General features: G+C 50.4%; 1 protein-coding gene across 2 annotated transcripts in view; it reads left to right on the top strand.

The window, feature by feature from the left end:
• The window catches only part of AXL (AXL receptor tyrosine kinase), a 36283-nt gene extending 8825 nt beyond the window's left edge, over positions 1 to 27458 (top strand). The window contains exons 5-20 of one of the 2 annotated variants that reach the window (XM_064381288.1): positions 131 to 211; positions 347 to 462; positions 4689 to 4899; positions 5202 to 5341; positions 5902 to 6052; positions 6615 to 6641; positions 10668 to 10800; positions 11411 to 11502; positions 16514 to 16609; positions 16744 to 16821; positions 17508 to 17600; positions 18000 to 18121; positions 18745 to 18854; positions 21567 to 21726; positions 22891 to 23027; positions 25312 to 27458. In XM_064381288.1, the coding sequence (XP_064237358.1) occupies positions 131 to 211; positions 347 to 462; positions 4689 to 4899; positions 5202 to 5341; positions 5902 to 6052; positions 6615 to 6641; positions 10668 to 10800; positions 11411 to 11502; positions 16514 to 16609; positions 16744 to 16821; positions 17508 to 17600; positions 18000 to 18121; positions 18745 to 18854; positions 21567 to 21726; positions 22891 to 23027; positions 25312 to 25663 (2099 nt within the window). In that variant the 3' untranslated portion in view covers positions 25664 to 27458. The remainder of the gene's footprint in view (positions 1 to 130; positions 212 to 346; positions 463 to 4688; positions 4900 to 5201; positions 5342 to 5901; positions 6053 to 6614; positions 6642 to 10667; positions 10801 to 11410; positions 11503 to 16513; positions 16610 to 16743; positions 16822 to 17507; positions 17601 to 17999; positions 18122 to 18744; positions 18855 to 21566; positions 21727 to 22890; positions 23028 to 25311) is intronic. The other variant, XM_064381289.1, reaches the window with a different exon arrangement.
• The last annotated feature ends 318 nt before the right edge of the window (positions 27459 to 27776 follow it).

Genomic DNA, 27776 nt, shown 5'->3' with positions numbered 1-27776 from the left:
GTGATGCCTTAGATAAAAGGGGACTGATGTATGTTGTATAGTGGCATATGTTGTATAGTGGCGTGTGTTCGCTCGGGAGCCCTTCCTTCCCCTCTCTGATCCTGCGTCCTCCCCTCATATGACTCCCTAGGACTGAACAAGACATCCTCTTTCTCCTGTGAAGCCCATAACGCCAAGGGGGTCACCACATCCCGCACGGCCACCATCACAGGTGACAGGGTTGGGAGCTGGGGAGTTGGGTGTCAGAGGGTGGGGCTTAGGTCAGGGGGCAGAGTGGGGGCAGAGAGCAGGGTAGAGAGCTTTGAGCAAAGACTCCCCAGGGTCAGTCCCTCTGGTTTCTCCACAGTGCTCCCCCAGCAGCCCCGTGACCTCCATCTGGTCTCCCGCCAACCCACGGAGCTGGAGGTGGCTTGGACCCCAGGCCTGAGCGGCATCTACCCCCTGACCCACTGCACTCTGCAGGTGAGACCCCAAAACTCGGCTCACTTCAGTCTCAGGCCTCCTTCCACCCACACCCCCAAGCCCCATCCTCTCCCTGGGAACCCACCCCTTCTTGGCCACTGCTGAGAAGCAACAGAGTCTTGGGGGTTAAGCCAGATGTCCTGGGTTCGAATGCTGGCTCCACCACCTGCTGGCTATGTGAGCTTGGGCAGGTGGCTTAATCTCTCTGGGCCTCAGTTCTCTCGTCTACAAAATGGGCATAATGGTAGCGCCTACCTGGTATGCTTAGTGTAAAAATTCAATGAGTGAATGTAAATTACCAATTTAAAACGGTATCTAGACAGTCGAGGCTGCAGTGAGGCACGATTGAACCACTGCTCTCCAGCCTGGGTGAAAGAGTGGGACACTGTCTCAGAAGAAAAAAAAAAAAAAGTGGCTATGAATCTTCTCATTTTCAAGGTAAGGAACTGAGGCCCAGAGAGGGGAAGTGACCTTTCCCCACTGTCCTCCTCTCCCATCAGCTAGAAGGCCAAAGCTGAGATTCAATCCCAGAGGTCAGCTGGATTTGGGAGACCTCAAATGCCAGGTCGGGCATCAGCTGCACCCCTGCCCACATCCACCCAGTGTCCCCAGGAAAGCAGAAGTGTGTCCTCTTCCCTTTCCAGGTCTCACTTCCTGCTGCACATGGGCTAGGGCTGAAGAGTTCCAGTGGGAGGGTCACAGCCGTCCCAGGGAAAAGAGAAGTGGGAGCAGGCATGGGGAGTCCTGGTAGAGGTTCCTCTTCCTGTCTGTCACTGTGGGTCAGAGAGGAGCATGGGGACAGCCTCGCCCCCTCTTCCATCCTCACATCCACCATCTGCCCCCACTCCTCCCCAGGTCTCGTGGTGGTGTCATTTCCCACCATGGGGGCTGTGTGACTCTGAGCAAGTTGCTGAACCTCTCTGGGCCTTGGCTTCCCTGTCTGTGAAATGGTGTTGAGAAAGGAAATTGACCCCGTAGGGTGGCAGTGCGAAGTCAATGAGTTCATCCGGGAATGTGCTCGACCGGGAGCCAGGTACATATCGGCACTGAAGAAGCGTTAGCTATGCTGAGTGTCACGGCTCACACCTGTAATACTAGCGCTTTGGGAGGTCGAGGCAGGTGGATCACTTGAGCGCAGGAGTTCGAGACCTGCCTGGTCAACATGTTGAAACCCTGTCTCTCTAAATAATTAAAAAATTAGGTGGGGTTGTGATTGTACCACTGCACTCCAGCTTGTGTGACGGAGAGTCCTAAAAGAAAGAAAGAAAGAAGAAAAGAAGGGAGGGAAGGAGGAAGAGAGAAAGAGAGAGAAAGGAAAGAAGGAAGGAAAGAGACGAGAAGAGGAAGGAAGGAAGGAAAACAAATGTTAGCTGTTGATAATTATAATGTGCAAAACAGTTTATATACATCATGTCGTTAAACCTTATGCCCTGACAAGTAGGAACTGTGATGCTCATTTTCCAGAGACAGAAACTGCGACTCAGAGAAGTTAAGACACTTATTCTAGGTCACACAGCAAAGAGCATCCAACCCAGGACTTAGGTCCAAGGAATCTGGCTTTAGAGCCCACACCGTGTAGCAGTAAACTCCTTCCTGACATACTGTGTGGCGGTGCGGCTGGGGTCTCCAGGGTGAAGGGGAAGCTGGTGGCTGCAGCATTGCGTGGCTGTGAGTTGTGTGGTTATGGGGGTTTTGTGGTTCCATGTGGCAAGGCTGTACAGGTGTATACAGCAGCGGTGGCCCCTCCATCCTGACTGTGCCATTCCTGGGTGGAATACGTGTGAGAGCATGTGCCGCTATGCAGAGCTTGACACTTGTTACCAGGAAATGCACATGAAGTGATAAGTAACAGGCCGGGCGCAGTGGCTCATGCCTGTACTCCCAGCACTTTAGGAGGCTGAGGCGGGTGGATCATGAGGTTAGGAGTTCAAGACCAGCCTGGCCAAGATGGTGAAACCCCTTCTCTACTAAAAATACAAAAATTAGCTGGGCATGGTGGCAGGTGCCTGTAATCCCAGCTACTCAGGAGGCTGAGGCAGGGAATTGATTGAACCCAGGAGGTGGAGGTTTCAGTGAACGGAGATCGCACCACTGCACTCCAGCCTGGGTGACAGAGTGAGACTCCATCTCAATAATAATAATAATAATAAGTGGCAAACACTCAGTATGCACAAGCAGTCTTCTAAACGCTGATATGCCCTAATTCAGCCAACCTGTGAAGCAGGGAGCCACTGTCATCCCATTTTACAGATGAGAAGACTGAGACACACAGCTAGGGAATGGTAGAGCCTGGATTTGAGCCCCAGATCCAGCATCCATGCTCCTCAGCACTAGGCTAAACTGTCTTTGTGCACAGGTAAGAAGTATTGTTACCATTACTGATATTCTTACCACCAGTAGAGCGAAGACTCTGGGGACAGGATGGGAGGCCGAGGCGGGCGGATCACTTGAGGTCATGAGTTCGAGAACAGCCTGACCAACATGGTGAACCCTCATGTCTACTAAAAATACAAAAAAAAGCTGGGCGTGGTGGCACATGCCTGTAGCCCCAGCTACTTGGGAGGCTGAAACAGGAGAATTGCTTGAACCTGGGAGGTGGAGGTTGCAGTGAGCCGAAATCACACCACTGCACTCTGACCTGGGTGACAGAACAAGACTTCGTCTCAAAACAAACAAACAAAAACATTAGCCAGGCATGGTGGCACACGCCCATAATCCCATCTACTTGGGAGGCCGAGGCACGAGAATAGCCTGAACCTGGGAGGCAGAGGTTGCAGTGAGCCGAGATCACACCACTGCACTCCAGCCCGGGTGACGAAATGAGACTCGTAACATGCATAATCTTCAGTGCACCTCTAGATCAAACTTGTCTAACACATGTGGTCCAGGATGGCTTCGAATTCGGCCCAACACAAATTCCTAAACTTTCTTAAAACATTGTGAGATTTTAGCCGGGTGTGGTGGCGCACACCTGTGGTCCTGGCTGCTCAGGAGGCTGAGGCAGGAGAATCGCTTGAACCCAGGAGGCAGAGGTTGCTGTGAGCTGAGATCTCGTCACTACTGCACTCCAGCCTGAGTGACACAGTTAGACTCCATCTTAAAAAAAAAAAAAAAATTATGAGATTTGTTTGTGATTTTTTTTTTTTTAGCTCCACAACTATCGTTAGTGTTAGTGTATTTTATGTGTGGCCCAAGACAGTTCTTCTTTTACTATGGCCCAGGAAAGCCAAAAGACTGGACACCCTTGAGATTGTTTTACACACATATTCACTGTGTAACCACCCTTCAAATCAAGACACAGACTCTTTCAGTCTTCAAGAAGGCTCCCTCAGGCCCGGAGATGACTACCCTTCTGCTTCTAGAACATTGCTTTTGCCTGTAGTATAATGTCATATAAATGGGGTCTCACAGTATCATGCTTTTATTATTTGCATTATTATTATTTTTTGATACAGAGTCTTGCTCTGTCACTCAGGCTGGAGTGCGGTGGTGTGATCTTGGCTCCCTGCAACCTCTGCCTCCTGGGTTCAAGCGATTCTCCTATCTCAGCCTCCTGAGTAGCTGGGATTACAGGCAAGCCCCACCACAGCCAGCTAATTTTTTGTATTTTTGGAAGAGACAGGGTTTCACCACATTGGCCAGGCCGGTCTCGAACTCCTAACCTCAAGTGATCCATCCACCTCGGCCTCCCAAAGTGCTGGGATTACAGGCGTGAGCCACGGCGCCTGGTCTCTCTGCATTGTTATCATCAACACACTCACTATGCATCATTATTATCAGTGCTCACCACCCGCCTCGCACTGTGGCATCCTTTGGGCATAACTACATTTAATCTTTAAGCAATCCTGTAAGGCATTTGATCCTCTAAGGCCCCATTTGCTCAGTGAGAAAACTGAGGCTCGGAGAGGTTAGAGTCTTGCCAGAGGTGGCTTTTGGAAGTGATGACAGAACAACATGGTGCAGCTAAACAATCTCCTTGCTTTGCAAATCCAGGTGCCAGTGTTGTCCTAGCAAGGCGTTGCAACACACACACACACACACACACACACGCACACGCGCACACGCACACGCACACACACACACGCACACACACACACGCACACACACACACGCACACGCCCTTGCAATGTTGTGCCGTCACACTGGGGCCGCCACCATTGGCAGCTGTGTGACCATCTCGTGTGACTGCGTGATTATGCTGACTTCACACCCTTCCCTCTCCCCAGGCAGTGCTGTCAGACGATGGGGTGCGCATCCAGGCGGGAGAACCAGATCCCCCCGAGGAGCCCCTCACGTTGCAAGCATCCGTGCCTCCCCACCAGCTTCGGCTGGGCAGCCTCCATCCTCACACCCCTTACCACATCCGCGTGGCATGCACCAGCAGCCAGGGCTCCTCACCCTGGACCCACTGGCTTCCTGTGGAGACACCGGAGGGAGGTAAGAAGGACTGGGGAGGGAGACGTCACCACCACCCCACTGGATCTCGCTTACATCAGTGCCACCCCCATTGTCCCCTCTCACCCTTTTCCCCATCATGGCCTCGATCTCCTTCCCGTCCAGTCTCTGACCTCTCACTGACCTCTTTCCCAGCCCTCCTCTCCCCCACGCTTCTGCTTATGGGAGGCCTGCATGAGCTGCCCACGTGCGTGCCCTTGGCACCCTGCACCCACTTCCTGGGAACAGGGGAGGGGGTCAGGAAGAGGTAGGAGTGCCAACTTCCCCTCTTCCCTTTCCTCCAGTGCCCCTGGGCCCCCCTGAGAACATTAGTGCAACTCGGAATGGGAGCCAGGCCTTTGTGCATTGGCAGGAGCCCCGGGCACCCCTGCAGGGTACCCTGTTAGGGTACCGGCTGGCGTATCAAGGCCAGGACACCCCAGAGGTGGGTGCTGCTGGTGGGATTGGAGCGGAGTGGCTGGGGGAGGAGGGAGACAGGGAGGAGGAGATATCAGGGCAGACATGGACAGTTGTGCAGGTTGGGTAGCACACAATTGCTCTACGCCTAGTGGGGCACATTTGGGGAAGGTTCACATTCACATTCTGGGAGAATAAGGCAGTCTAGGGGAGGGCATGGGGAATGTCTGTTTATGAAGTACTGCAAAAGAATTTCAGCACACTCGTATTTGCTGTAATGATTTTACAGCAGACAGTTGTATAGCAACTTGGGGAAGGGGTACCTTTTCCCGATTTGCACAAAGGCACTCGTATCAGGGCTAGCAATAGCCTGACGTAGGGAGAGAGGATGGAAAGGGAATCTAGAAGCGGGTGGAGGGATGCGGGTTACAGGATGAGGATGAGAGATAAAGGGGAGGACGAGGAAGAGTGGGGGGTTGGAGGGTGGGGAGAGGGCTTTGAGAAAGAGATGGGGCGTTGAGGCCAAGAATAGAGGCTTAATAGCTGGGGGCTGAGGTTCTACCCTGATGCCACTTCTGGACCTCCTAGGTGCTCATGGACATAGGGCTAAGGCAAGAGGTGACCCTGGAGCTGCAGGGGGACGGGTCTGTGGCCAACCTGACGGTGTGCGTGGCAGCCTACACTGCTGCTGGGGATGGACCCTGGAGCCTCCCAGTACCCCTGCAAGCCTGGCACCCAGGTAAGTCCAAAGCCACGCCCAACTCGCTTCAACCTCGTCTCTCCCTGACAGCCCTGACTTCCTCCCTGTACCTTACAGTGTTACTGCGACCTAGGCACTGTTCCTGCCCTGAGCCTTACTGAGAGCCGCCCTCACTCCCTTACCCATGCCACGGCCTCACTCCTTTACCCGTGCCAGGCCCTCAGTCCCTTACCCGTGCCACGGCCTCACTCCTTTACCCATGCCAGGCCGTCATTCCCTTACCCGTGCCACGCCCTCACTCACCTACTCATGCCACACCCTCATGCCCTCACTCCCTTACCCGTGCCACGCCCTCACTCCCTTACCCGTGCCACGCCCTCACTCCCTTACCCGTGCCATGCCCTCACTCCCTTACCTGTACCAAGCCCTCACTCCCTTACCCGTGCCACGCCCTCACTCCCTTACCTGTACCACGCCCTCACTCCCTTACCTGTACCACGCCCTCACTCCCTTACCCGTGCCACGCCCTCACTCCCTTACCTGTACCACGCCAGTCTTGTCCTCTCTGAGCACGTCTCCTGTCTGTCCTTTCTTCTCACAGGGGAAGCACAGCCAGTCCACCAGCTGGGTAAGGGCTTCCACAACCCCTCTCCCTCCCTACCTGCCACACCTAGTGGGGGCCCTGTCACCATTCATACTCACTGCACATCCCTTTCATGTTTCTCAAACTCATCACTCTAACCTACTTCTTGAGTTTGTGCGGTCCTTGATGGAGGTGCCTAGAATGGCCTAGCATAGCACATTGTAGGTACTCAAGGAATGGCAGATGGGTGAGTGGATGGATGAGCAAATGGATGGATGGATGGATGGATGGATGGATGGATGGATGGATGGAGAGATGGATAGATGGAGGGTAGATGGGTAGCTGGGTCAGTGGATGAATAGATGGGTGGGTAGGTGGATGAATAGTTAAAAGACTGGATGGCGAGTGGATAAATGGATGGGTGGATGGGTAGATGGGTGGGTGGGTGGATGGGTGGATGGATATATAGAGGGTGGTTGGGTGGGTGAGTCAATGGATTAATAGATGGGCGGGTAGGTGGATGAACAGTTAAAAGACTGGATGGTGAGTGGATAAATGGATGGAGGGGTGGGCGGATGAATGAATAAATAGATGGATGAACAGGTGGATGGATGGACAGATGGATGGATTTGTGAGTGGATGAATGGATGGATGGATGTACGGATGGACAGATGGATGAGGTATCCTTCTCACATCCATCCCTCTTAAATATTTCTCCAAATTCCCAAACATTCCTCCTACACCTGTTGTACCCTCTGGGCACTATTACAGCCCACTCTCGTAACTCAACCCACTAGCTTTAAATATTCCTCACATACCTTCCTACATTTCTTCATATACCCTTTCCACGCTCACTCCACCCTCCTTTCACATACATCCCATTATAATCCATTCCTCCCACGTGACTCCCAAGGCCCACTGACACACAGACCTCTCCACAAACTCTGAACACCTTGTACGCACTTACACACCTTCCACACTGCAAACACTGAAAAATGCTGCCACAACTTTCTTGCACCCAATTCTCCTTTCATGCTCACCCCACGCTCCAAAGACATCATTTCCTCACCCTTCACTACTCCCAACCCATCTCGCTCTCTGCACACTCACACTGAATGTGCCTTGCACACTCAGCACATAACCATCTCCATTTCTTTTTTCCTTTTTCTTTTTCTTTTTTTTTTTTTTTGAGACGGAGTTTCGCTCTTGTTACCCAGGCTGGAGTGCAATGGCGTGATCTTGGCTCACCGCAACCTCTGCCTCCTGGGTTCAGGCAATTCGCCTGCCTCAGCCTCCTGAGTAGCTGGGATTACAGGCACGCGCCACCGTGCCCAGCTAATTTTTGTATTTTTAGTAGAGATGGGGTTTCACCATGTTGACCAGGATGGTCTCGATCTCTTGACCTTGTGATCCACCCTCCTGGGCCTCCCAAAGTTCTGGGATTACAGGCTTGAGCAACCGCGCCCGGTCCCTTTTTCTTTCTTTTTTCTTTTTTTGAGACAGCGTCTCGCTCTGTCACCAGGCTGGAGTGCAGTGGTGTGATTTCAGCTCACTGCAAGCTCCGCCTCCTAGGTTCAAGTGATTCTCCTGCCTCAGCCTCCCAAGTAGCTGGGATTACAGGCATGCGCCACCACACCCAGTTAATTTTTGTATTTTTAGTAGAGACAGGGTTTCGCCATGTTGGCCAGGCTGGTCTCGATCTCCTAACCTCATGATCCGCCCACCTGGGCCTCCCAAAGTGCTGGGATTACAGATGTGAACACCTGGCAACCACCTCCATTTCTTACACACGTCACTCCACCCTGCCCTATTCACACCCCCTTTCTGTGCATCCCATACTCCTCATCTGCCCTTGTCACGTTTTGCCTGCTCACCGCACACTTCTCTCACACTGAAATTACATCCGTAAAGTTCCTTGCTCATTCCTTGTATCTAAGACTTCATGAATACTCTTCCCACTTCACAAACCCCCAACTCTTCCAGCAGCCATCAACCCTGTATATGCTTACCACTTCCCTTTGGATATTTATTTCACCCTCATTCTTTGCTCTATGGAAACCCTTGTGGCCGGGTGCAGTGGCTCACGCCTGTAATCCCAGCACTTTGGGAGGCCTGAGGCAAGTGGATTGCCTGAGGTCAAGAGTTTGAGACCATCCTGGCCAACATGGAGAAACCCGGTCTCTACTAAAAATACAAAAATTAGCTGGGCATGGTGGCCCAAGCCTGTAATCCCAACTACTCAGGAGGCTGGGGCACAAGAATTGCTTGAACCTGAGAGGCAGAGGCTACAGTGAGCCAAGATGGCGCTACTGCACTCCAGCCTGGGCAACAGAGCGAGACTCTGTCTCAAAAAAAAAAAATTAGCCGGGTGGCACAGACCCGTGGTCTCAGCTACTCAGGAGACATGGTGAAACCCTGTCTCTACTAAAAAAAAAGGAATACAAAAATTAGCTAGGCATGGTGGTGCATGCCTGTAATCCCAGCTACTTGGGAGCTGGGACAGGAGATTCACTTGAACCTGGGAGGTAGAGGTTGCAGTGAGCTGAGATCGGGCCACTGCACTCTGGCCTGGGCGACAGAGTGAGACCCTGTCACAAACAAACAAACAAACAAACAAAAACAGAAAAAGAAGAAAGAAAGAAACCCCTTTTGTAGTCATTGCATACTCCTTGAAAGATATTCCTTAGTCCTTCCTCCACCAGCCTCACCCTCCTGGCACAGGCTTCATGTACCATCCTACACTGCATGGATCCTCTTCCCCACTCACCTGTTCGTCTACACTCTAGTCCACCCTCCTTGCGCAAGCGTAACATTTCTCACACTAACCTCTGCTATTTGAGATTTCTCCACACCCATCTCATGTTCATCTAGCCCTCCTGGCACACACATAACCCATTCCACACATCTCTCCCTCCCATTCCACACTCACTGCACACTCCTCAAATATCCATCCCACTCTCTCTTTCTTTTTCTTTTTCTTTTTTTTTGAGACGGAATCTTGCTCTGTCACCAGGCTAGAGTGCAGTGGTGCGATCTTGGCTCACTGCAACCTCTGCCTCCTGAGTTCAAGCAATTCTCCTGCCTCAGCCTCCTGGGTAGCTGGGATTACAGGCGCTCACCACCACACCTGGCTTGTTTTTGTATTTTAACAGAGACGGGGTTTCACCATGTTGGCCAGGCTGGTCTTGATCTCTTGACCTCGTTATACACCCGCCTCAGCCTCCAAAAGTGCTGGGATTATAGGTGTGAGCCACAGCACAGGGCCTCTTTTTATTTATTTAGTTATTTATTTTTGAGACAGAGTCTTACTCTGTCACCCAGGCTGGAGTGCAGTGGCCCCATCTTGGCCGACTGCAACCTCCACCTCCCAGATCCAAGCGATTCTCCTGCCTCAGCTTCTAAGTAGCTGGGATTACAGGTGTGCACCACCACGCCCGGCTAATTTTTATTTGTTTGAATTTTTTTTTTTTAAGACGGGGTTTCGCCATTTTGGTCAGGCTGGTCTCGAACTCCTGACCTCAGGTGATCCACCCGCCTCAGCCTCCCAAAGTGCTGGGATTACAGGCATGAGCCACCGCGCCCAGCAATTTTTGTATTTTTTTAAAGCAGAGAAGAGACAGGGTTTCACCACGTTGGCCAGGCTGTCTTGAACTCCTTGCCTTTTTTCGTTGTTGTTGTTGTTTACATTTTTTTCTTTTTTCTTTTAATTCTGTTTATTTTAAACTCCTCACCTTAAGTAATCCACCCACCTCGGCCTCCCAAAGTACTTCGAAAGTGCTGGGATTACAGGCGTGAGCCACCACGCGCAGCCTCTGTCCCAATCTTAACTCACCCATCCTACAACTTTCCCATGCTTCTGCTTCTCGTATACAAGATACACTTGTATCACATCCATTGCATGCCCCATCCAGCCCAGCTCATTCCAACATGTGAATGCATCCATCACACACCTCATCGGGTATGTGCACTTCGTTGCCCAGGCCTTCTGCCTCCCTCTCACATCACCCCTTTGGGTCCCAGAGAGCTGGATCCAAGGTCTCATCCATGACCTGTTCCTCGTGCCCCCGATAGTGAAGGAACCTCCAGCTCCTGCCCTCTCGCGGCCCTGGTGGTATGTACTGCTAGGAGCAATCGTGGCCGCTGCCTGTGTCCTCATCTTGGCACTCTTCCTTGTCCACCGGCGAAAGAAGGAGACCCGTTATGGGTGAGTTGGAACTACAAGGGGAGGCTGTGTGGACTGGGATGGAGAGGCTGGAGGCAGGGAGGCCAGTGAGGAGGCTGGTGCAGGAGGAGCAATGACCAAGAATCAGAATGAAGGCAAGGGAAGCCAGGCATGGCGGCCCACACCTGTAATCCCAACACTTTGGGGGCTGAAGCAGGTGGATCACTTGAGGTGAGCAGTTGGACACCAGCCTGACCAACATGGCGAAACCCCATCTCTACTAAAAAATACAAAAGTTAGTGGGACGTGGTGGTGCACGCCTGTGGTCCCAGTTACTTGGGAAGCTGAGGCATGAGAATTGCTTGAACCCAGGAGGTAGAGGCTGCAGTGAGCTGAGATTGCACCACTGCATTCCAGCCTGGGTGACAGAGTGAGACTCTGTTTCAAAAAAAAGAAAAAAGAAAAAAGGGATGAGGGCAAGGGTTGTGGGGTATGAATGGAAGGCAGAAGGTAGCTGCCCAAGACACGCTCAGCAAATGCTAAGGGAGACGGCAGGCAGGGCTTGAGGCTTGATGGTACTTGCTCAACTGCTGGTTGAGGAGGGGGTTCCATAGGGTTTTTCCCTGCCCTCACCTTCTCCCCATCCCCCCAGAGAAGTGTTTGAGCCAACGGTGGAAAGAGGTGAACTGGTCGTCAGGTACCGCGTGCGCAAGTCGTACAGTCGCCGGACCACTGAAGCCACCTGTAAGTGAACCCTGTGCCCCACCGCCTTGGCCTGGAGCTGAAGGCTGTAGAGAATCTGGCCTGCGGGGTTTCTGTAGATGCCTGAGCCAAAAGTTTCTGAAGGCCTTGGGATACTAGAATGTCAGAACCACAGACCCTAGAAATAACAGAATTGTGGAACCACAAAGAATCTTCAAAGAATAGAATCTTAGACACAGTAAATCTTAGAAACACCAAGGCTGAGTGTGATGGCTCACGCCTGTAATCCCAGCACTTTGGGAGGCCGAGGCAGGTGGATCACGAGGTCAAGAGATCTCGACCATCCTGGCCAACATGGTGAAACCCCATTTCTAAATAAATAAATAAATAATAAAAGATGATGGTGCTGTGGCAGTGATGACAGACAGCCCTATCACTACCTACATGGCAGGCTCTTTTCTAAGCATTCTACATGTGTCACCTCATTTAATCCTCAGAGCAACCCAGGGAGGCGGGGAGGCTCTGTCGCCCAGGCTGGAGTGCAGTGGCACAATCTCGGCTCACTGCAACCTCCACCTCCTAGGTTCAAGCAATTCTCATGCCTTGGCCTCCCGAGTAGCTGGGATTACAGGTGCGTGGCACCATGCCTGGCTAATTTTTGCATTTTTAGTAAAGACGGGGTTTCACTATGTTGGCCAGGCTGGTCTCGAGCTCCTGGCTTCAAGTGATCAACCTGCTTTGGCCTCCCAAAGTGCTGGGATAACAGGTGTGTGCCACTGCACCCAGCCAGAGGTGGGTTTCTTATCACCTTCACTTCACAGATGAGGCAGCTGCGGCCACATAGCTTGTAAATTGGATAGCTGGGATTTGAACTCAGGCATTTTTTTTTTTTTAAGACAGAGTCTTGCTCTGTCACCTAGACTGGAGTACAGTGGCAGGATCTCAGCTTACTGAAACCTCTGCCTCTCAGGTTCAAGCAACTGTCCTGCCTCAGCCTCCTGAGTAGCTGAGATTACAGGCGTGTGCCACCATACCTGGCTAATTTCTGTATTTTTAGTAGAGATGGTGTTTCATCATGTTGGCCAGACTGGTTTTGAATTTCTGACCACAAGTGATCCACCCAACTCGGTCTCCCAAAGTGCTGGGATTACAGGTGAGAGCCACCGTGCCCGGCCTGAAATCTATACTCTTAACTGCCACACTCTACTAACTCTTGGAATTATAGATTGGTGGAGAGATAGAATTGATCTTAGCCTGAAAAGTTATATGCATATATTCTATATCCTTATACTTTTGAAATCATAAAATCTTAGAACTATAGACTCTCTACTAGAAGATTGGAGAGTCACGGAAGCTCTCAGCTAAGGAGGGATCGCAGAGGCCTAATCACATCTCTTCTTTGGCCAGGCGTGGTGGCTCACGCCTGTAATCCCAGCACTTCGGGAGGTCCAGGCAGCCAGACACTTGAGGTCAGGGGTTCAAGACCAGCCTGGCCAACATGGCTAGACCCCCATCTCTACTAAAAATACAAAAATTAGCTGGATGCAGTGGTGTGCATCTGTAATCCCTGCTACCCAGGAGGCTGAGGCAGGAGAATCGCTTGAATCTGGGAGGCGAGGTGGCAGTGATTCACCATCGTGCTGCTGCACTCCAGCCTGAGCAACAGAGCATGACTGTCTCAAAAAACAAACAACAAAAAAGAATCTTATCTTTTCAGTTAGGGAAACTGAAATCCAGAAACAAAAGGGAAGAGCTAGGTCTCTTCCCAGCACATAGCAAGAAGGCTGCCAGGGCCCCAGGGAGTGTTTGGAAAGGGCTGGGAAAGACATTTATTTAAGAAGAGAAGGAAGAAGTGACAATGTCCCAGTGATTTAATTGAGCGACATACAGCAGCCATTCTCAGAGTGTGAGCCTGGCCCCCTATGGTCCCTGAGACCTTTGCAGGGGGTCCATAGGTCAAATCTATTTTCATATTACTACCAAGACATGATTTGCTCTTTTGCGTTCTCATTCTCTCATGAGCATTCAGTGTAGTTTTCCAGAGGCCCCCTGACATAGGATGATGCCATCCATCACTCTGACAGCTGATGAACCTTGTGCTTCTATATTCTTCTTTTAAACATCTATCAGGACAGGTGTGGTGGCTCACACCTATAATCCCACCACTTTGGGAGGCGGAGGCAGGTGGATTGCTTGAGGTCAGGAGTTTGAGACCAGCCTGGACAACATGGTGAAACCCTGTCTCTACTAAAATACAAAAATTAGCCGTGTGTGGTGATGCATGCCTGTAATCCCAGCTACTCGGGAGGCTGAGGAAGGAGAATCGATTGAATCCAGGAGGCAGAGGTTGCAGTGAGCTGAGATTGCGCCACTGCACTCCAGCCTAGGCAAGAGTGAGAGTCCGTCTCAAAAAAAACAGAAAAGAAAAGAAAAAAAATTTAACTAAATCTGATAGTTTTTTTGTTTGTTTGTTTTATTTTGAGAAGGAGCCCAGGAGTTTGAGACCAGCATGGGCAAGATGGCAAAACCCCATCTCTTCTTAAGAAAAACACACAAAAATTTGCTGAGTGTGGTGGCACACACCTATAATCCCAGCTACTCGGGAGGGTGAGGCAATATAATCGCTTGAACCTGGGAGGTGGAGTTTGCAGTGAGCTGAGATTGTGCCACTGCACTCTAGCCTAGGCCACAGAGCGAGACTTGGTTAAAAAAAAAAAAAAATTTTTTTAATGGATAGGGTCTGGCTATGTTGCCCAGGCTGGTCTCAAACTCCTGGTCTCAAGTGGTCCTCCTTCCTTGGCCTCCCAAATTGCTGGGATTACAAGTGTCAACCACCGTGACCAGCCAGTTTTATTTTTGAATACAGAAATATTGATATATATATATATGTAACTCACATAAACAAGAGCTCTTCGCAGCAGTCCTCAGTAATTCTAACAATGTAAAGGTGTCCTGGTGTCAATTTGTCTGAGAATGATTACTATATAACAATGAAAATGAATAAATTAGCCGGGCGCGGTGGCTCACACCTGTAATCCCAGCACTTTGGGAGGCCGAGGCGGGTGGATCACAAGGTCAAGAGATCGAGACCACCCTGGTCAACATGGTGAAACCCCGTCTCTACTAAAAATACAAAAAATTAGTTGGGCATGGTGGCGCGTGCCTGTAATCCCAGCTACTCAGGAGGCTGAGGCAGGAGAATTGCCTGAACCCAGGAGGCAGAGGTTGCGGTGAGCCGAGATCGCGCCATTGCACTCCAGCCTGGGTAACAAGAGCGAAACTCCGTCTCAAAAAAAAAAAAAAAGAAAGAAAGAAAATGAATAAATTACAATTACACCCAACAACAATTAAATTGTGACTATTTCATAGACATCATGTTGAGCTAAAGAAGCCAGACACAAAAGAGAATATACTATGTGATTCCATTTTTATAACATTTCAAAAGTAATCTATTGTAAGAGAAATCAATAAAATAGCTACCCCTAGGAGGGCAGAGCTCGTGACTCACACCTGTAATCCCAGCACTTTGGGAGGCCCAGGCGGGTGGATAACGAAGTCAGGAGTTCAAGACCAGCCTGACCAACATGGTGAAATCCGCCTCTAGTAAAAATACAGAATTGAGCCGGGCGCGGTGGCTCACGCCTGTAATCCCAGCACTTTGGGAGGCCGAGGCGGGTGGATCACGAGGTCAAGAGATCGAGACCATCCTGGTCAACATGGTGAAACCCCGTCTCTACTAAAAATACAAAAAAAAAATTAGCTGGGCACGGTGGCGCGTGCCTGTAATCCCAGCTACTCAGGAGGCTGAGGCAGGAGAATTGCCTGAACCCAGGAGGCGGAGGTTGCAGTGAGCGGAGATCGCGCCATTGCACTCCAGCCTGGGTAACAAGAGCGAAACTCCGTCTCAAAAAAAAAAAAAAAAAAAAAATACAGAATTAACCAGGTGTGGTGGCACACACCTGTAATGCCAGCTACTCAGGAGGCTGAGGCAGGAGAATTGCTTGAACCCAGGAGGCGGAGGTTGCAGTGAGCTGAGATCATGCCAGTACACTCCAGCCTAGGCTACAGAGCAAGACTCTGTCTCAAAAAAAAAGAAAAAAAAAGAAAAGAAAAAGAAAGAAAAAAAGAAAGGAAAAAAGAAAGAAATATTTTTGTTTTTTGTGTTTTATTTGAGATGTGGAGTCTTGCTCTGTCACCCAGACTGGGATGCAGTTATGTGAGCTCAGCTCACTGCAACCTCCACCTCCAGGCTCAAGTGATCCTCCAATCTCAGCCTACTGAGTAGCTGGGACTACAGGTGTATGCCACCACACACAGTTAATTTTTGTAATTTTTTGTAGAGACAGGGATTCGCCACATTGCCCAGGCTGGTCTTGAACTCCTGGACTCAAGTGATCCACTGGCCTCGGCCTCCCAAAGTGCTGGGATTACAGATGTGAGTCACTGTGTCTGGCAAAACAATATTTTTATTTTTATTTTTTTGAGACAGAGTCTTGTTCTGTCACCCAGGCTAGAGTGCAGTGGCATGATCTCGGCTCACTGCAAACTTCGTCTCCTAGGTTCAAGCGACTCTCCTGCCTCAGCCTCCCAAGTAGCTGGGAGTACAGGCGTGCACCACCATGCCTGGCTAATTTTTGTATTTGTAGTAGAGATGGAGTTTCACCATGTTAGCCAGGCTGGTCTCGAACTTCTGACTTCATGACCCACCTGCCTCGGCCTCCCAAAGTGCTGGGATTACCGGTGTGAGCCACTGTGCCTGGCAAAAGAAATATTTTTAACAACTGGTACAAGCAGGGCTCTGACCCATCAGGGAGCCCACTGGAGCAAGAGCGTGACCCGGCTTTAACCCTTTAGTTCCCTTTGAGGGAAGGCTCGGGGGGTCCAGAGGAGGAGCTAGGGTGGAAGCGGCAGGGTGCTCAGGGCAGTAGCTGATTTTGAATCAATGCGGCAGTATGTCAGTGTTTCGACAATGGGTCTATCCCTACTGGTGGGTGAATGTCACCTGAATGTCAGCCCTGCCCTGTGGCTTTGTCCACCCCAACCTTGCATGCAGTGAACAGCCTGGGCATCAGTGAAGAGCTGAAGGAAAAGCTGCGGGATGTGATGGTGGACCGGCACAAGGTGGCCCTGGGGAAGACTCTGGGAGAAGGTGAGTCCCCCCGGCAGCATACACACATCCTTCTGAACTTCTGAGATCCTGCACTTCCACGCCCCGACCCAACTCTAGGAAAAACAGTCCCGCCAGGCCCTCTGAGGTCGGTGTCTCTCTCTGGCCCATCACAGGAGAGTTTGGAGCCGTGATGGAAGGCCAGCTCAACCAGGACGACTCCGTCCTCAAGGTGGCTGTGAAGACAATGAAGAGTGAGTCACGGGCACACGTGTGGGACCTCCCCGCCCCTTCCCTATGCCCCTGAGAAGGAAGAGAGCAGAAGAGTTAACAGCAAGTTAGCCATAGCCTAGAACTTTTGAGTGGGGAGTTCGAGACCAGCCTGGCCAGCGTGGTGAAACCCCATCTTTACTAAAAATACAAATATTAGCCAGGTGTGATGGCGCACGCCTGTAATCCCAGCCACTCGGGAGGCTGAGGCACGAGAACCTCTTGAACTAGGGAGGCAGAGGTTGCGGTGAGCCGAGATCGTGCCATTGCACTCCAGCCTGGAGGACAAGGGCAAAACTCCATCTCAAAAAAAAAAAAAAATTATATGGATAGTGGTGTGTTCCTGCGGTCCCAGCTACTCAGGAACCCAGGCCTAGGAGTTTGAGCCTGCAGTGAGCTGTGATCGCTATGACTGCATCCAGCCTGGGTGACGGAGCAAGACCCTGTCTCAAAAAAACCAACCAATAAAATAATAAAATAAAATAAAATGGGAACCATAACAGTAGCACCTGAGAAGATTAAATGAGTTAATATACATAAAGTACTGAGTTTGGCACCTAGTACTTACTAATCATGTTTGATGAAGATGAGTGATGATGACCGTGATGGAGAGGAGGTGTAGGGAGGAACTCCTCCCCTCATCCTCAACCACCTTTCTCTCTCCCTCTAGTTGCCATCTGCACGAGGTCAGAGCTGGAGGATTTCCTGAGTGAAGCCGTCTGTATGAAGGAATTTGACCATCCCAACGTCATGAGGCTCATCGGTGAGGGAGGGGCAGATTTAAGGGGTCTACAGGCCCCGTGGGGGCCATAGCAGAGGGAAGACTCCTCCTCTGGCCCTGGGAAGATCAGACTTCCAGGCTTCCTGCTCCCCGTGCCTTCAGGGTCAGCAAACTCGCCACTCCTACTTTCCCTCAGCTTGGAATGTGACCTCTGACCATTCCCAGAAATAGCTGAGGTCCCCAGGAGGGCTCCGGAAACGTCCCTGGGAACTCTGTTGGAAATGGCGTCTCTGCAGCTTGGTCCTCACTACCCCCACTACCCCCTAAACAATATGGCAGCCAGATTGGATGGGGAGTGAGGAGAGGCTGGGGTCTGGCTGGGAGGGGGCTTGGCTTCACCTTCTGCCCAGGAGTAACAGGGCTGCCTGGGGTGGGGCTCAGGCGTCTGTTTCCAGGGTTCTGAACGAGAGAGCTTTCCGGCACCTGTGGTCATCTTACCTTTCATGAAACATGGAGACCTACACAGTTTCCTCCTCTATTCCCGGCTTGGGGACCAGCCAGTGGTGAGGGGCATTTAATCATGCAGTCTATAAATATTAACTGAGCATCAGTCAGGTACCCAGTGCTGCTCAGACCCTGGGAAGACCATGGTGACCAGGAGCTTGCTCTCCTGCAGCGTGTCTTCCAGCAGGGGAGGTGAACAGTAAACAAGCTAATAAATACCTAAGCAAGATGACTTAAATGCTGGGAAGGAAATACAGTAGGCTGGATGATAAGGAGGCCAGGCAGTTAATTTGGGTGGATGTCTAAGATCTTGCCGAGGAGGTGACCTTGAAGGACTTGGGGCTGGGGAGATGTCTGGAGATCTGGGCAGGAAGCAATCCCAATAAAACGCACAACATAGGCAAAGGCTCGGAGGTGGGAACAATCGTGGTTTATCTGAACAGGAGTCTGGTGGGAGTGTCTGTCAAGGGCAAGAATATAGGCGATCAAGTCAAACAGGAAGGCTGGAGCAAGTTTATAGGACCTTTCAGGCCATGGAACGGGGTTGGGTTGAATTGTCAGAGCCACGGGAAACCACTGCAGGCAGAGATAGGCATGCACAGAGGGACAGAGCGAGGAGGGATCGGTGTCAAGGACCCTATTGACCTCTATTGACCCTCCTCCCACCTGCCTTCGCCCCCAGTACCTGCCCACTCAGATGCTAGTGAAGTTCATGGCAGACATCGCCAGTGGCATGGAGTATCTGAGTACCAAGAGATTCATACACCGGGACCTGGCGGCCAGGAATTGCATGTGAGTGCCTTTCAGGGACACCCCCCTGCTGCTCCCACACTCCCTGAGGGAGCTCCCTCCCTCCTTCTTAGAATGGAAGCGGGGCTAGACGCCCACTGAAGGCAGGCCAGAACTTAGGACCAGGAAAGTCAGTAAGGGGATCTGGGAAGGCTTCCTGGAGGAGGTGAGTCCCGAACTGAGGTCTGGGAGGAGGATTTGGATGCAGAGAGAGAAGAGACAAGAAGGTGGGCTCAGTGCACAGCATGAGGTGAGCAAAGGGACCGAGGTGACATGGGGGTGGGGACCTGTGAGCCTCATGTCTGTCCTGCTCCATGCTGAGCGTCTTGCCTGGGGCTGCCCTTTGGAAGCGGCCACACTGGATAAGGAATCCAAACTCCCCACCAATGGACAAACAGAAAATAGGCCAGATGGGTTGTGGTGGCTCACACCTGTAATCCCAGCACTTCGGGAGGCTGAGGTGGGAGGATCACGTGAGGCCAGGAGTTCGAGACCAGCCTTAGCAAAACCCCCTCTCTATTAAAAATACAAAATTCAGCTGGGTGTGGTGGCGCGTGCCTGTGGCAGCGCTTGCCTGTAATCCCAGCATGAGAATTTCTTGAACCTGGGAGGTGGAGGTTGCGGTGAGCCAAGATTGATTGCACCACTGCACTCCAGCCTGGGCAACACAGTGAGACTCTGTCAAAAAAAAAGAAAGAAAGAAAGAGAAAGAGAGAGAAATAGTGACCTGTAGTCCCAGCCACTCCCGAGGCTGAGGTGGGAGGATTGCTTGAGACTCAAGACCAGCTTGGGTAACACAGCGAGACACCATCTCAAAAAAAAGAACAAGAAATCCCCCGAAAGCCAGAATAGAGGGTAAGGGGAGGGTAGAGCGTGGAGGGAATGGAATCACAGAGTTAGAATATTAGTCTCCACCAGGTGCAGTGGCTCACACCTGTAATCCTAGCCCTTTGGGAGGCTGAGGCAGGAGGATCACTTGTACCCAGGAGTTCAAGACCAGCCTGGGCAACATAGTGAACCCTGTCTCTACAAAAAATAAAAATAAATTAGATGGGTCTGATGGTGTATGCCTGGGGTCCCAGCTACTCGGGAGACCAGGGTGAGAGCATTGCTTTGACCTCAGGAGGTTGAGGCTGAAGTGAGCCATGATGGTATGACTTCACTACTGCCTGGGCAACAGAGCAAGACCTCATCTCAAAAACATTGATGTATGTTTTACATACGCTAAAACATACACATCATATATGTGCGGCTCAGCTCAATGAATTTTTATGGGAACAGACCCATGTAACCACTAGATCAAGGTAAAGAATATTTCTTAGCCCCAACAGGCTCCTTCGTGACTCTTCCCAGTCACTACCCCCAAGTGGTAACCACTATCCTGACTCCTCAGCACTAGTTTCACCTTTTCTGAAAAGTCATACAAATGGGATCATGCAGTTTGTGTTGCTTTGTGTCTGGCTTCTATGGCTCAGCATGACGTTTTTGAGGTTAATCTGTGTAGGGGTAGTCTGCTCTTTTTCTTTGCTTTGTGATATTCCACCATATGAATGTCCTCTGGATGGTCTCTCTCCTTCCTTCTTTCTTTCTTTCTTTCCTTCTTTTCTTTTTCCTCCCCTTTCTTTCTTTTCTTTTCTTGTTTTGTTCTGACAGAGTCTTACTCTGTCCTTTAGGCTGGGGTGCAGTGGCGCGATCATAGCTCACTGCAGCCTCCAACTCCTGGCTGAAGATATCCTCCTGCCTCAGCCTCCTAAATAGCTGGACCTACAGACATGTGCCACCATGCCTAGCTATTTTTAAATTTTTTTGTAGAGACAGGGTCTTGCTTTGTTTTCCAGGCTGGTCTCGAACCTGGAGTGATCCACCTGCCTCAGCCTCCCAAAGTGCTGGGATTACAGGTGTGAGCCACTGTGCCCAGCCGTGTTCTGTTTCTTGATCTGGGTGCTGGTTACATGGGTGTGTGCGTCAAAATTCAATGAGCTGCTCACTTACGATTTTTGCACATTTCCGTATGTACAGTATACTTCAAGAAAAAACAATTTTTCATCAAGGAATCAAACCCAAGGAAGGACCTTAGAATCTAGCAAAGAGCCAAAGTTAGGAAGGCCTGTAGAAGCCCTTTGTCCCATCCTCATTTGACAGAGGGGACAAGAAGTAAAGCATCCCACCCGTCTGGACTGGGGTGAAAGGTTTTTTTCGTTTTTTGTTTTTTGTTTTTTTTTGAGACAGAGTTTCGCTCTTGTTACCCAGGCTGGAGTGCAATGGCGCGATCTCGGCTCACCGCAACCTTTGCCTCCTGGGTTCAGGCAGTTCTCCTGCCTCAGCCTCCTTAGTAGCTGGGATTACAGGCACGCGCCACCGTGCCCAGCTAATTTTTTGTATTTTTAGTAGAGACGGGGTTTCACCATGTTGACCAAGATGGTCTCGATCTCTTGACCTCGTGATCCACCCGCCTCGGCCTCCCAAATCCCCAGCTGGGATTACAGGCGTGAGTCACCGCGCCCAGCCGGTTTTTTGTTTTTTTTTAATTCACCTGGGTGCAGGTGGGCCGAGGCCGAAAAGGGTGTCAGCCTGGGGTGAAGGTTTCGGAGACAAATCCCCACCTCCAGCCAGGACATCAAGGGCAGGAGGTGCAGATGTATCTGAGAGCCAGGGCAGGCTTCCTGGTGGAGGTGGCCGATGCCCTGACGCTGTTCCTCTCCCCAATCCCAACAGGCTGAATGAGAACATGTCTGTGTGTGTGGCGGACTTCGGGCTCTCCAAGAAGATCTACAATGGGGACTACTACCGCCAGGGACGTATCGCCAAGATGCCAGTCAAGTGGATTGCCATTGAGAGTCTAGCTGACCGTGTCTACACCAGCAAGAGTGATGTGGTACATGCAACCCTGCCAAGATTGGGGAACCATGGGAGGGCATGGCCTGACCACCACACACTATGCCCGTGCAGCTGTGGATGCAAGATCCCAGGGACATGTGGGCTTCCCTTTGCAAGGGGTTGTCCACGTGGGCTAGGCATGTCTTGGGGTATAGTGGGCATCTCTGAGCAGTGGTGTGTGCATGCCCAGGATAGATACAGACCCATGTGTGCATGGTTGCAACGTAGACAGTTTGGCTTAGGAGAAGCTGCAGTGATTGCGTGTGCATGTGCACACTCATAGAATGTGGAGAGCCAGGGTGTGCAGAGCGACACATGAGCTCATGTGTCCATGAAGTGTGTAAATGCATGTGAGGGTGAGCATGTATATGCATCCACAAAAGTTACTTACTCATGGGTACACCTGTGTCAAAGTATTATATATGTCTGTGTGTGCATATACGTGTACACCTGCGTCAAAGTGTTATATATGTCTGTGTGTGCATATACATGTACACCTGTGTCAAAGTGTTATATATGTATGTGTGTGCATATACGTGTACACCTGCGTCAGTGTTATATATGTCTGTGTGTGCATATACGTGTACACCTGCGTCAAAGTGTTATATATGTCTGTGTGTGCATATACGTGTACACCTGCGTCAAAGTGTTATATATGTCTGTGTGTGCATATACGTGTACACCTGCGTCAAAGTGTTATATATGTCTGTGTGTGCATATACATATTTCTAGACAGAGTCTTGCTCTGTTGCCCAGGCTGGAGTGCAGTTGTGCAATCTTGGCTCACTGCAACCTCTGCCTCCCGGGTCAAGCGATTCTCCTGCCACAGCCTTTGGAGTAGCTGGGATTACAGGTGCCCACCACCATGCCCAGCTAATTTTTGTTGTTTTAGTAGAGATGGGGTTTCACCATGTTGGCCAGGCTGGTCTCCAACTCCTGACCTCAGGCCATCTGCCTGCCTCAGCCTCCCAAAGTGCTGGGATTACAGGCATGAGCCACTGCGCCCTGCCAAAGTGTGTTTCTGTGAATACTTGTGACACTCCCAGAGGATGGTCGTGAACATGTGTACATAAGTGTGGGTGTACCCATGAACCTGTGTATGGGAAGGGGGTGATTCTGTACAGGGGAGACCATCTAATTCCCTCCCCTCTGCCGCTCACAGTGGTCCTTCGGTGTGACGATGTGGGAGATTGCCACAAGAGGCCAAACCCCATATCCAGGAGTGGAGAACAGTGAGATTTATGACTATCTGCGCCAGGGAAATCGCCTGAAGCAGCCTGCAGACTGTCTGGATGGACTGTGAGGACGCTTAGGTTCCCCCCAACCAAGAATTCACTCTAAATCCCTGATTACCCCCACATGGCCCTCACAGGTCCAGGACTCTCTATAACCAGGACAGAATGCCTGAGAATGCTGAGCGACCCATTGCCCCTCACCAATGCTCTGAGTAGGGCCACCACTAGCCAGTGGGGTGCAAATCGGCTAAAGCCACCTTTTCCTTCTTTGGCTGTGTCTGGAATGCAGGTTGAATCAGCCCCCTGCCTCCCCACCCCGAAGCCAGGTACCCTTGGGCAGTGAATAACAGCACAGTCTTACCTGGCGGCCCTGTCTTTGGGACCTGCACTCCCAGAGGCTTCTAATTCATCCCAGACTCCTGAGCACACCATGCTTCCCCCACATGCTCCTCAACACCCGGGACTCTCTGCAAAACCCTCCAGTTTGTTTTATTGACCTTCTCTAGACTCAAGTCTCCTCTGAGATGTTTGCAGGGTCCTTTAGGGTGTGCTTATCAAACTTTGCAATATTGGAGCATACGGAGAAGTCCATGATATTTAGCCAGCACTTTGAGGGTAAAGAGAGGGTGCTGATTGGGTCAGGAGGAGACAGCCTGGGGCCTCAGACTCCTCAGTCCACCTTGGGTACTCCAAGAGCTGAGAGGAATAATGCCTCCTTTTTTTTTTTGAGATGTAGTCTCACTCTGTCACCCAGGCTAGAGTACAGTGATGTGATCTCGGCTCACTGCAACCTCCATCTCCCTGGTTCAAGCAATTTCCCTGCCTTGGCCTCCTGAGTAGCTGGGATTACAGGTGTACACCACTATGCCTGGTTATTTTTTTTGTATTTTTAGTAGAGATGGGGTTTCACCATGTTGGTCAGGCTGGTCTTGAACTCCTGACCTCATGATCCACCCACCTCCGCCTCACAAAGTGCTGGGATTACAGGCATGAGCCACTGTGCCCAGGCTGAACAGCTGACATTTTTTTTTTTCATACCCAATTCCTGTAGAGCAGCTAACATTTTTATAGAACTAACTAGAAGGCACTGTTTTAGGTACCTAGCATGTATTAAATCCTTTGGTCCTTACCACAGCCATACGATGTAGATAGGTATCATTATTATTCCCATTTTGCAGATGAGAAAACTGAGTCCTACAGGGAAGGTGATTTATTTGCCAAAGTTCGCACAGCTGATGTGTTTGTCATCTATATCCCCAAATCGAGTAGTTTAAAACAACAAACATTATCTCACACAGTTTCTGAAGGTTGGAAACTGGGAACAGCTTAGCAGGGTGATTTTGGTTCAGGATCTCTAGTGAAGTTACAAAGATGTCATTGGGGGCCGTAGTCATCTGAAGGTTGGGACCAGAAGATTGCTGTCTTTTTTTTTTTTTTTTGAGATGGATTCTCGATCTGTTGCCCAGGCTGGAGTGCAGTGGCATGATCTCGGCTCACTGCAACCTCGGCCTCCCGTGTTCAAGCAATTCTCCTGCCTCAGCCTCCCGAGCAGCTGGGATTACAGGTGCCTGCCATCACGCCCAGCTAATTTTTTTGGATTTTTAGTAGAGATGAGGTTTCACCATATTGGTCAGGCTGGTCTTGAACTCCTGACCTCATGATCCACCCACCTCAGCCTCGCAAAGTGCTAGGATTACAGGCATGAGCCACCGCGCCTGGCCCAGAAGATTGCTCTCAAGGTGGCTTACTCACATGGCTGCAGCGGGAGGCTTCATGAAGTTCATCACCATGTGGACCCCTTTGTGGCGCTGTTTGAGCTTACTCACAACATGGCAACCCATGAGAAAGTGTGAGGAAGCTGCAATGCCTTTTATGACCTAGTCTCAGAAGTCACACACGCCATCACTTCTGCCAAATCAGAAGCAAGTCACTGGGTTCTGCCCTTGCTCAAGAGGAGTGGATTTATTCTCTGTCTTTTGCAGGGAGGAGGGTCAAAGCATGTATGGACCTATTTTAAATCAGCACAACTTGTAAGTGGCATAGCCAGGCTTTGATGTGAGTCTGTTCTGGGGAGCTGGGAAGGTCTGTTCTAGCAAACCCTCATCAGAATACTACTCCATACCCAGACAGGTTGCCAGAGACCCTTCCCAGCTCCTAAGTCTCCCAGGACCCAACTCAGAAACTTGGGAATTTCCAAATCCCCATAGATGGCCTCAAACTGCTGAGGCTCCCTCCAGCCCTCTAAAATGCCCCCAGTCCCCTGAGTGTCCTAAAATGTCCCCAGGCTCCCAGAGTGCTCCCCTTCTGAGTCCCTGCTCAATCTCCCACTCCTCATTTTGCTGCCCTAGGTATGCCCTGATGTCACGGTGCTGGGAGCTGAATCCGCAGGACCGGCCAAGTTTTACAGAGCTGCGGGAAGATCTGGAGAACACACTGAAGGCCTTGCCACCTGCCCAGGAGCCTGAAGAAATCCTCTATGTCAACATGGATGAGGGCGGAGGTTATCCTGAACCCCCTGGAGCTGCTGGAGGAGCTGACCCACCAACCCAGCCAGACCCTAAGGATTCCTGTAGCTGCCTCACTGCAGCTGAGGTCCATCCTGCTGGACGCTATGTCCTCTGCCCTTCCACAGCCCCTAGCCCCCCTCAGCCTGCTGATCGGGGCTCCCCAGCAGCCCCAGGGCAGGAGGATGGCGCCTGAGACAACCCTCCACCTGGGACTCCCTCTCAGGATCCAAGCTAGGCACTGCCACTGGGGGAAACTCCACCCCCGCCGACTTTCCCACCCCAGGCCTTATCCCCGCCTGCAACCCTATCCTCCTACCTATCCCACCTCCATCCCAGACAGGTCCTTCCCCTTCTCTGTGCAGTGGCATCACCTTAAAAGCTATAGCATCACCATTTGTAAAAGAAAGGGGTTGGATTGCAATATCTGAGACCCTCCCAGGTGTTAACATTCCAAGACACTAGATTCTAAGGTTTAAAGAGTCTAGATTCAAAGATTCTAGGTTTCAAAGATGCTATGAGTCTTTGGTTCTAAGGACCTGAAATTCCAAAGTCTCTAATTCATTAAAGTGCTAAGGTTATAAGGCCTACTATTTTTTTTTTTTCTTTTTGAGATGGAGTCTTGCTTTTTTGCCCAGGCTGGAGTGCAGTGGTGCAATCTCGCCTCACTGCAACCTCCACCTACCAGGCTCAAGTGATTCTCCTGCTTCAGCCTCCCAAGTAGCTGGGATTACAGGTGTGCTCCACCACGCCCGGCTAATTTTTGTGTTCTTAGTAGAGACAGGGTTTTACCATGTTGGCCAGGCTGACCTAAAACTTCCGACCTCAAGAGATCCACCCACCTCGGCCTCCCAAAGTGCTGGGATTACAGGCATGAGCCACCACACTCAACCTTAAGACCCACTATTCTAAGGCTCTGAGATTCTGTGGTTTTACATTTCCTGGTTCTAACATTTTTGATAAGGCTCCAAGATTTTAGGTTTAGGATCTAAGGTTCTATGATTCTAGATTTTTATTTTTCTAGGGTTCAGAGTCCTTATAGTGTAAGATTCTAGATTCTAAAATTCTAGACACGGAGGTTCTAAGGCCAACGATTCTAAAATTTGATGTTCTAAGGCTCTAAATCTAGAACCTCTGGCTAGAAGACTCTAGATCATAAGCCTTCCAAATTTTATCTTCTCAAGTTCTAAGATTTTAATGATGATCAATTATAGTTTCTGAGGCTTTATGATAACAGATTCTCTTGTATAAGATCCTAGATCCTAAGGGTCTAAGGCTCTAGAATCTGCAATTCAAAAGTTCCAAGAGTCTAAAAGTTCCAAGGTCTAATGTTCTAAGATGTGATAGATTCTAAGACTTACTCTAAGATCTTAGATTCTCTGTGTCTAAGATTCTAGATGATTAAACTCTTAAGATTCTAATGGTCTGTTCTGTTTCAACACACTCTAGATCCCATTGGTCCAAGATTCTGGATCCCAAGCATCTAAGTTCTAAGACTCTCACACCCCGCTTTGACTAACGAGACACCAAAGTTCTAATCATTTCTAACATTGGACACTTTTAGGTTCTATGCTTGCATTCCACCTCTCTAGGACCATGGTTAAGGGTCCAAGAATCCACATTTCTAAAATCTTATAGTTCCAGGCACTGTAGTTCTAAGACTCAAATGTTCTAAGTTTCTAAGATTCTAAAGATCCACAGGTCTAGACTATTAGGAGCAATTCCAAGGTTCTAACCCTATACTGTAGTAGTCTTCGGGGTGCCCCTTTTTAGCCACCATTGCTTCCTCTTCACCTCCTGTGGGGATGTGCCCCCTTCAAGCCTGTGCAATGCATTACGGATGCCTCCTTTCCCACAGGGGATGGGGGATCTCCCACCTTTCGGGCCACAGTGCCCCCCCCCGAGCCAATCCCTCACCCTCTGAGTACAGGGCCGTGGACTCTGGTGCCTCCAGAGGGGCTCAGGTCACATAAAACTTTGTATATCAACGACCTTTTGTCTCCTCGTCTCCTTTTAGCTGTGATGTGGCCCTATTCCATGGCATTTCAGTTCCCTCATCAAAAAAAGGAAGGGTTTGGTGGGGTCTTGGAATTCTTTCCTCACTAGAGAGGGTAGAAATGAACATAAACACCGGAAAAAAAAAACACACAAGCAAAGAGATGCAGACTCTCGGAAACCCTTAGTGAGGAACTGGCATACAGATCCAGGATCACAGACACACACCTGTCTCCCGCAAAGTAACAGACACATTAATTAATGGACACACGCAGGAGGGCCTGGTCACAAACAGACTGAAATTCAGACACATA

Source organism: Aotus nancymaae, unplaced genomic scaffold (assembly GCF_030222135.1).
Source record: "Aotus nancymaae isolate 86718 unplaced genomic scaffold, 86718_ANA_hifiasm-v0.15.2.pri h1tg000028l, whole genome shotgun sequence".
Classification (NCBI taxonomy): Eukaryota; Metazoa; Chordata; class Mammalia; order Primates; family Aotidae; genus Aotus; species Aotus nancymaae.
Note: the sequence above shows the minus strand (reverse complement) of the source record. Positions and strands in the feature narration are given on the sequence as shown.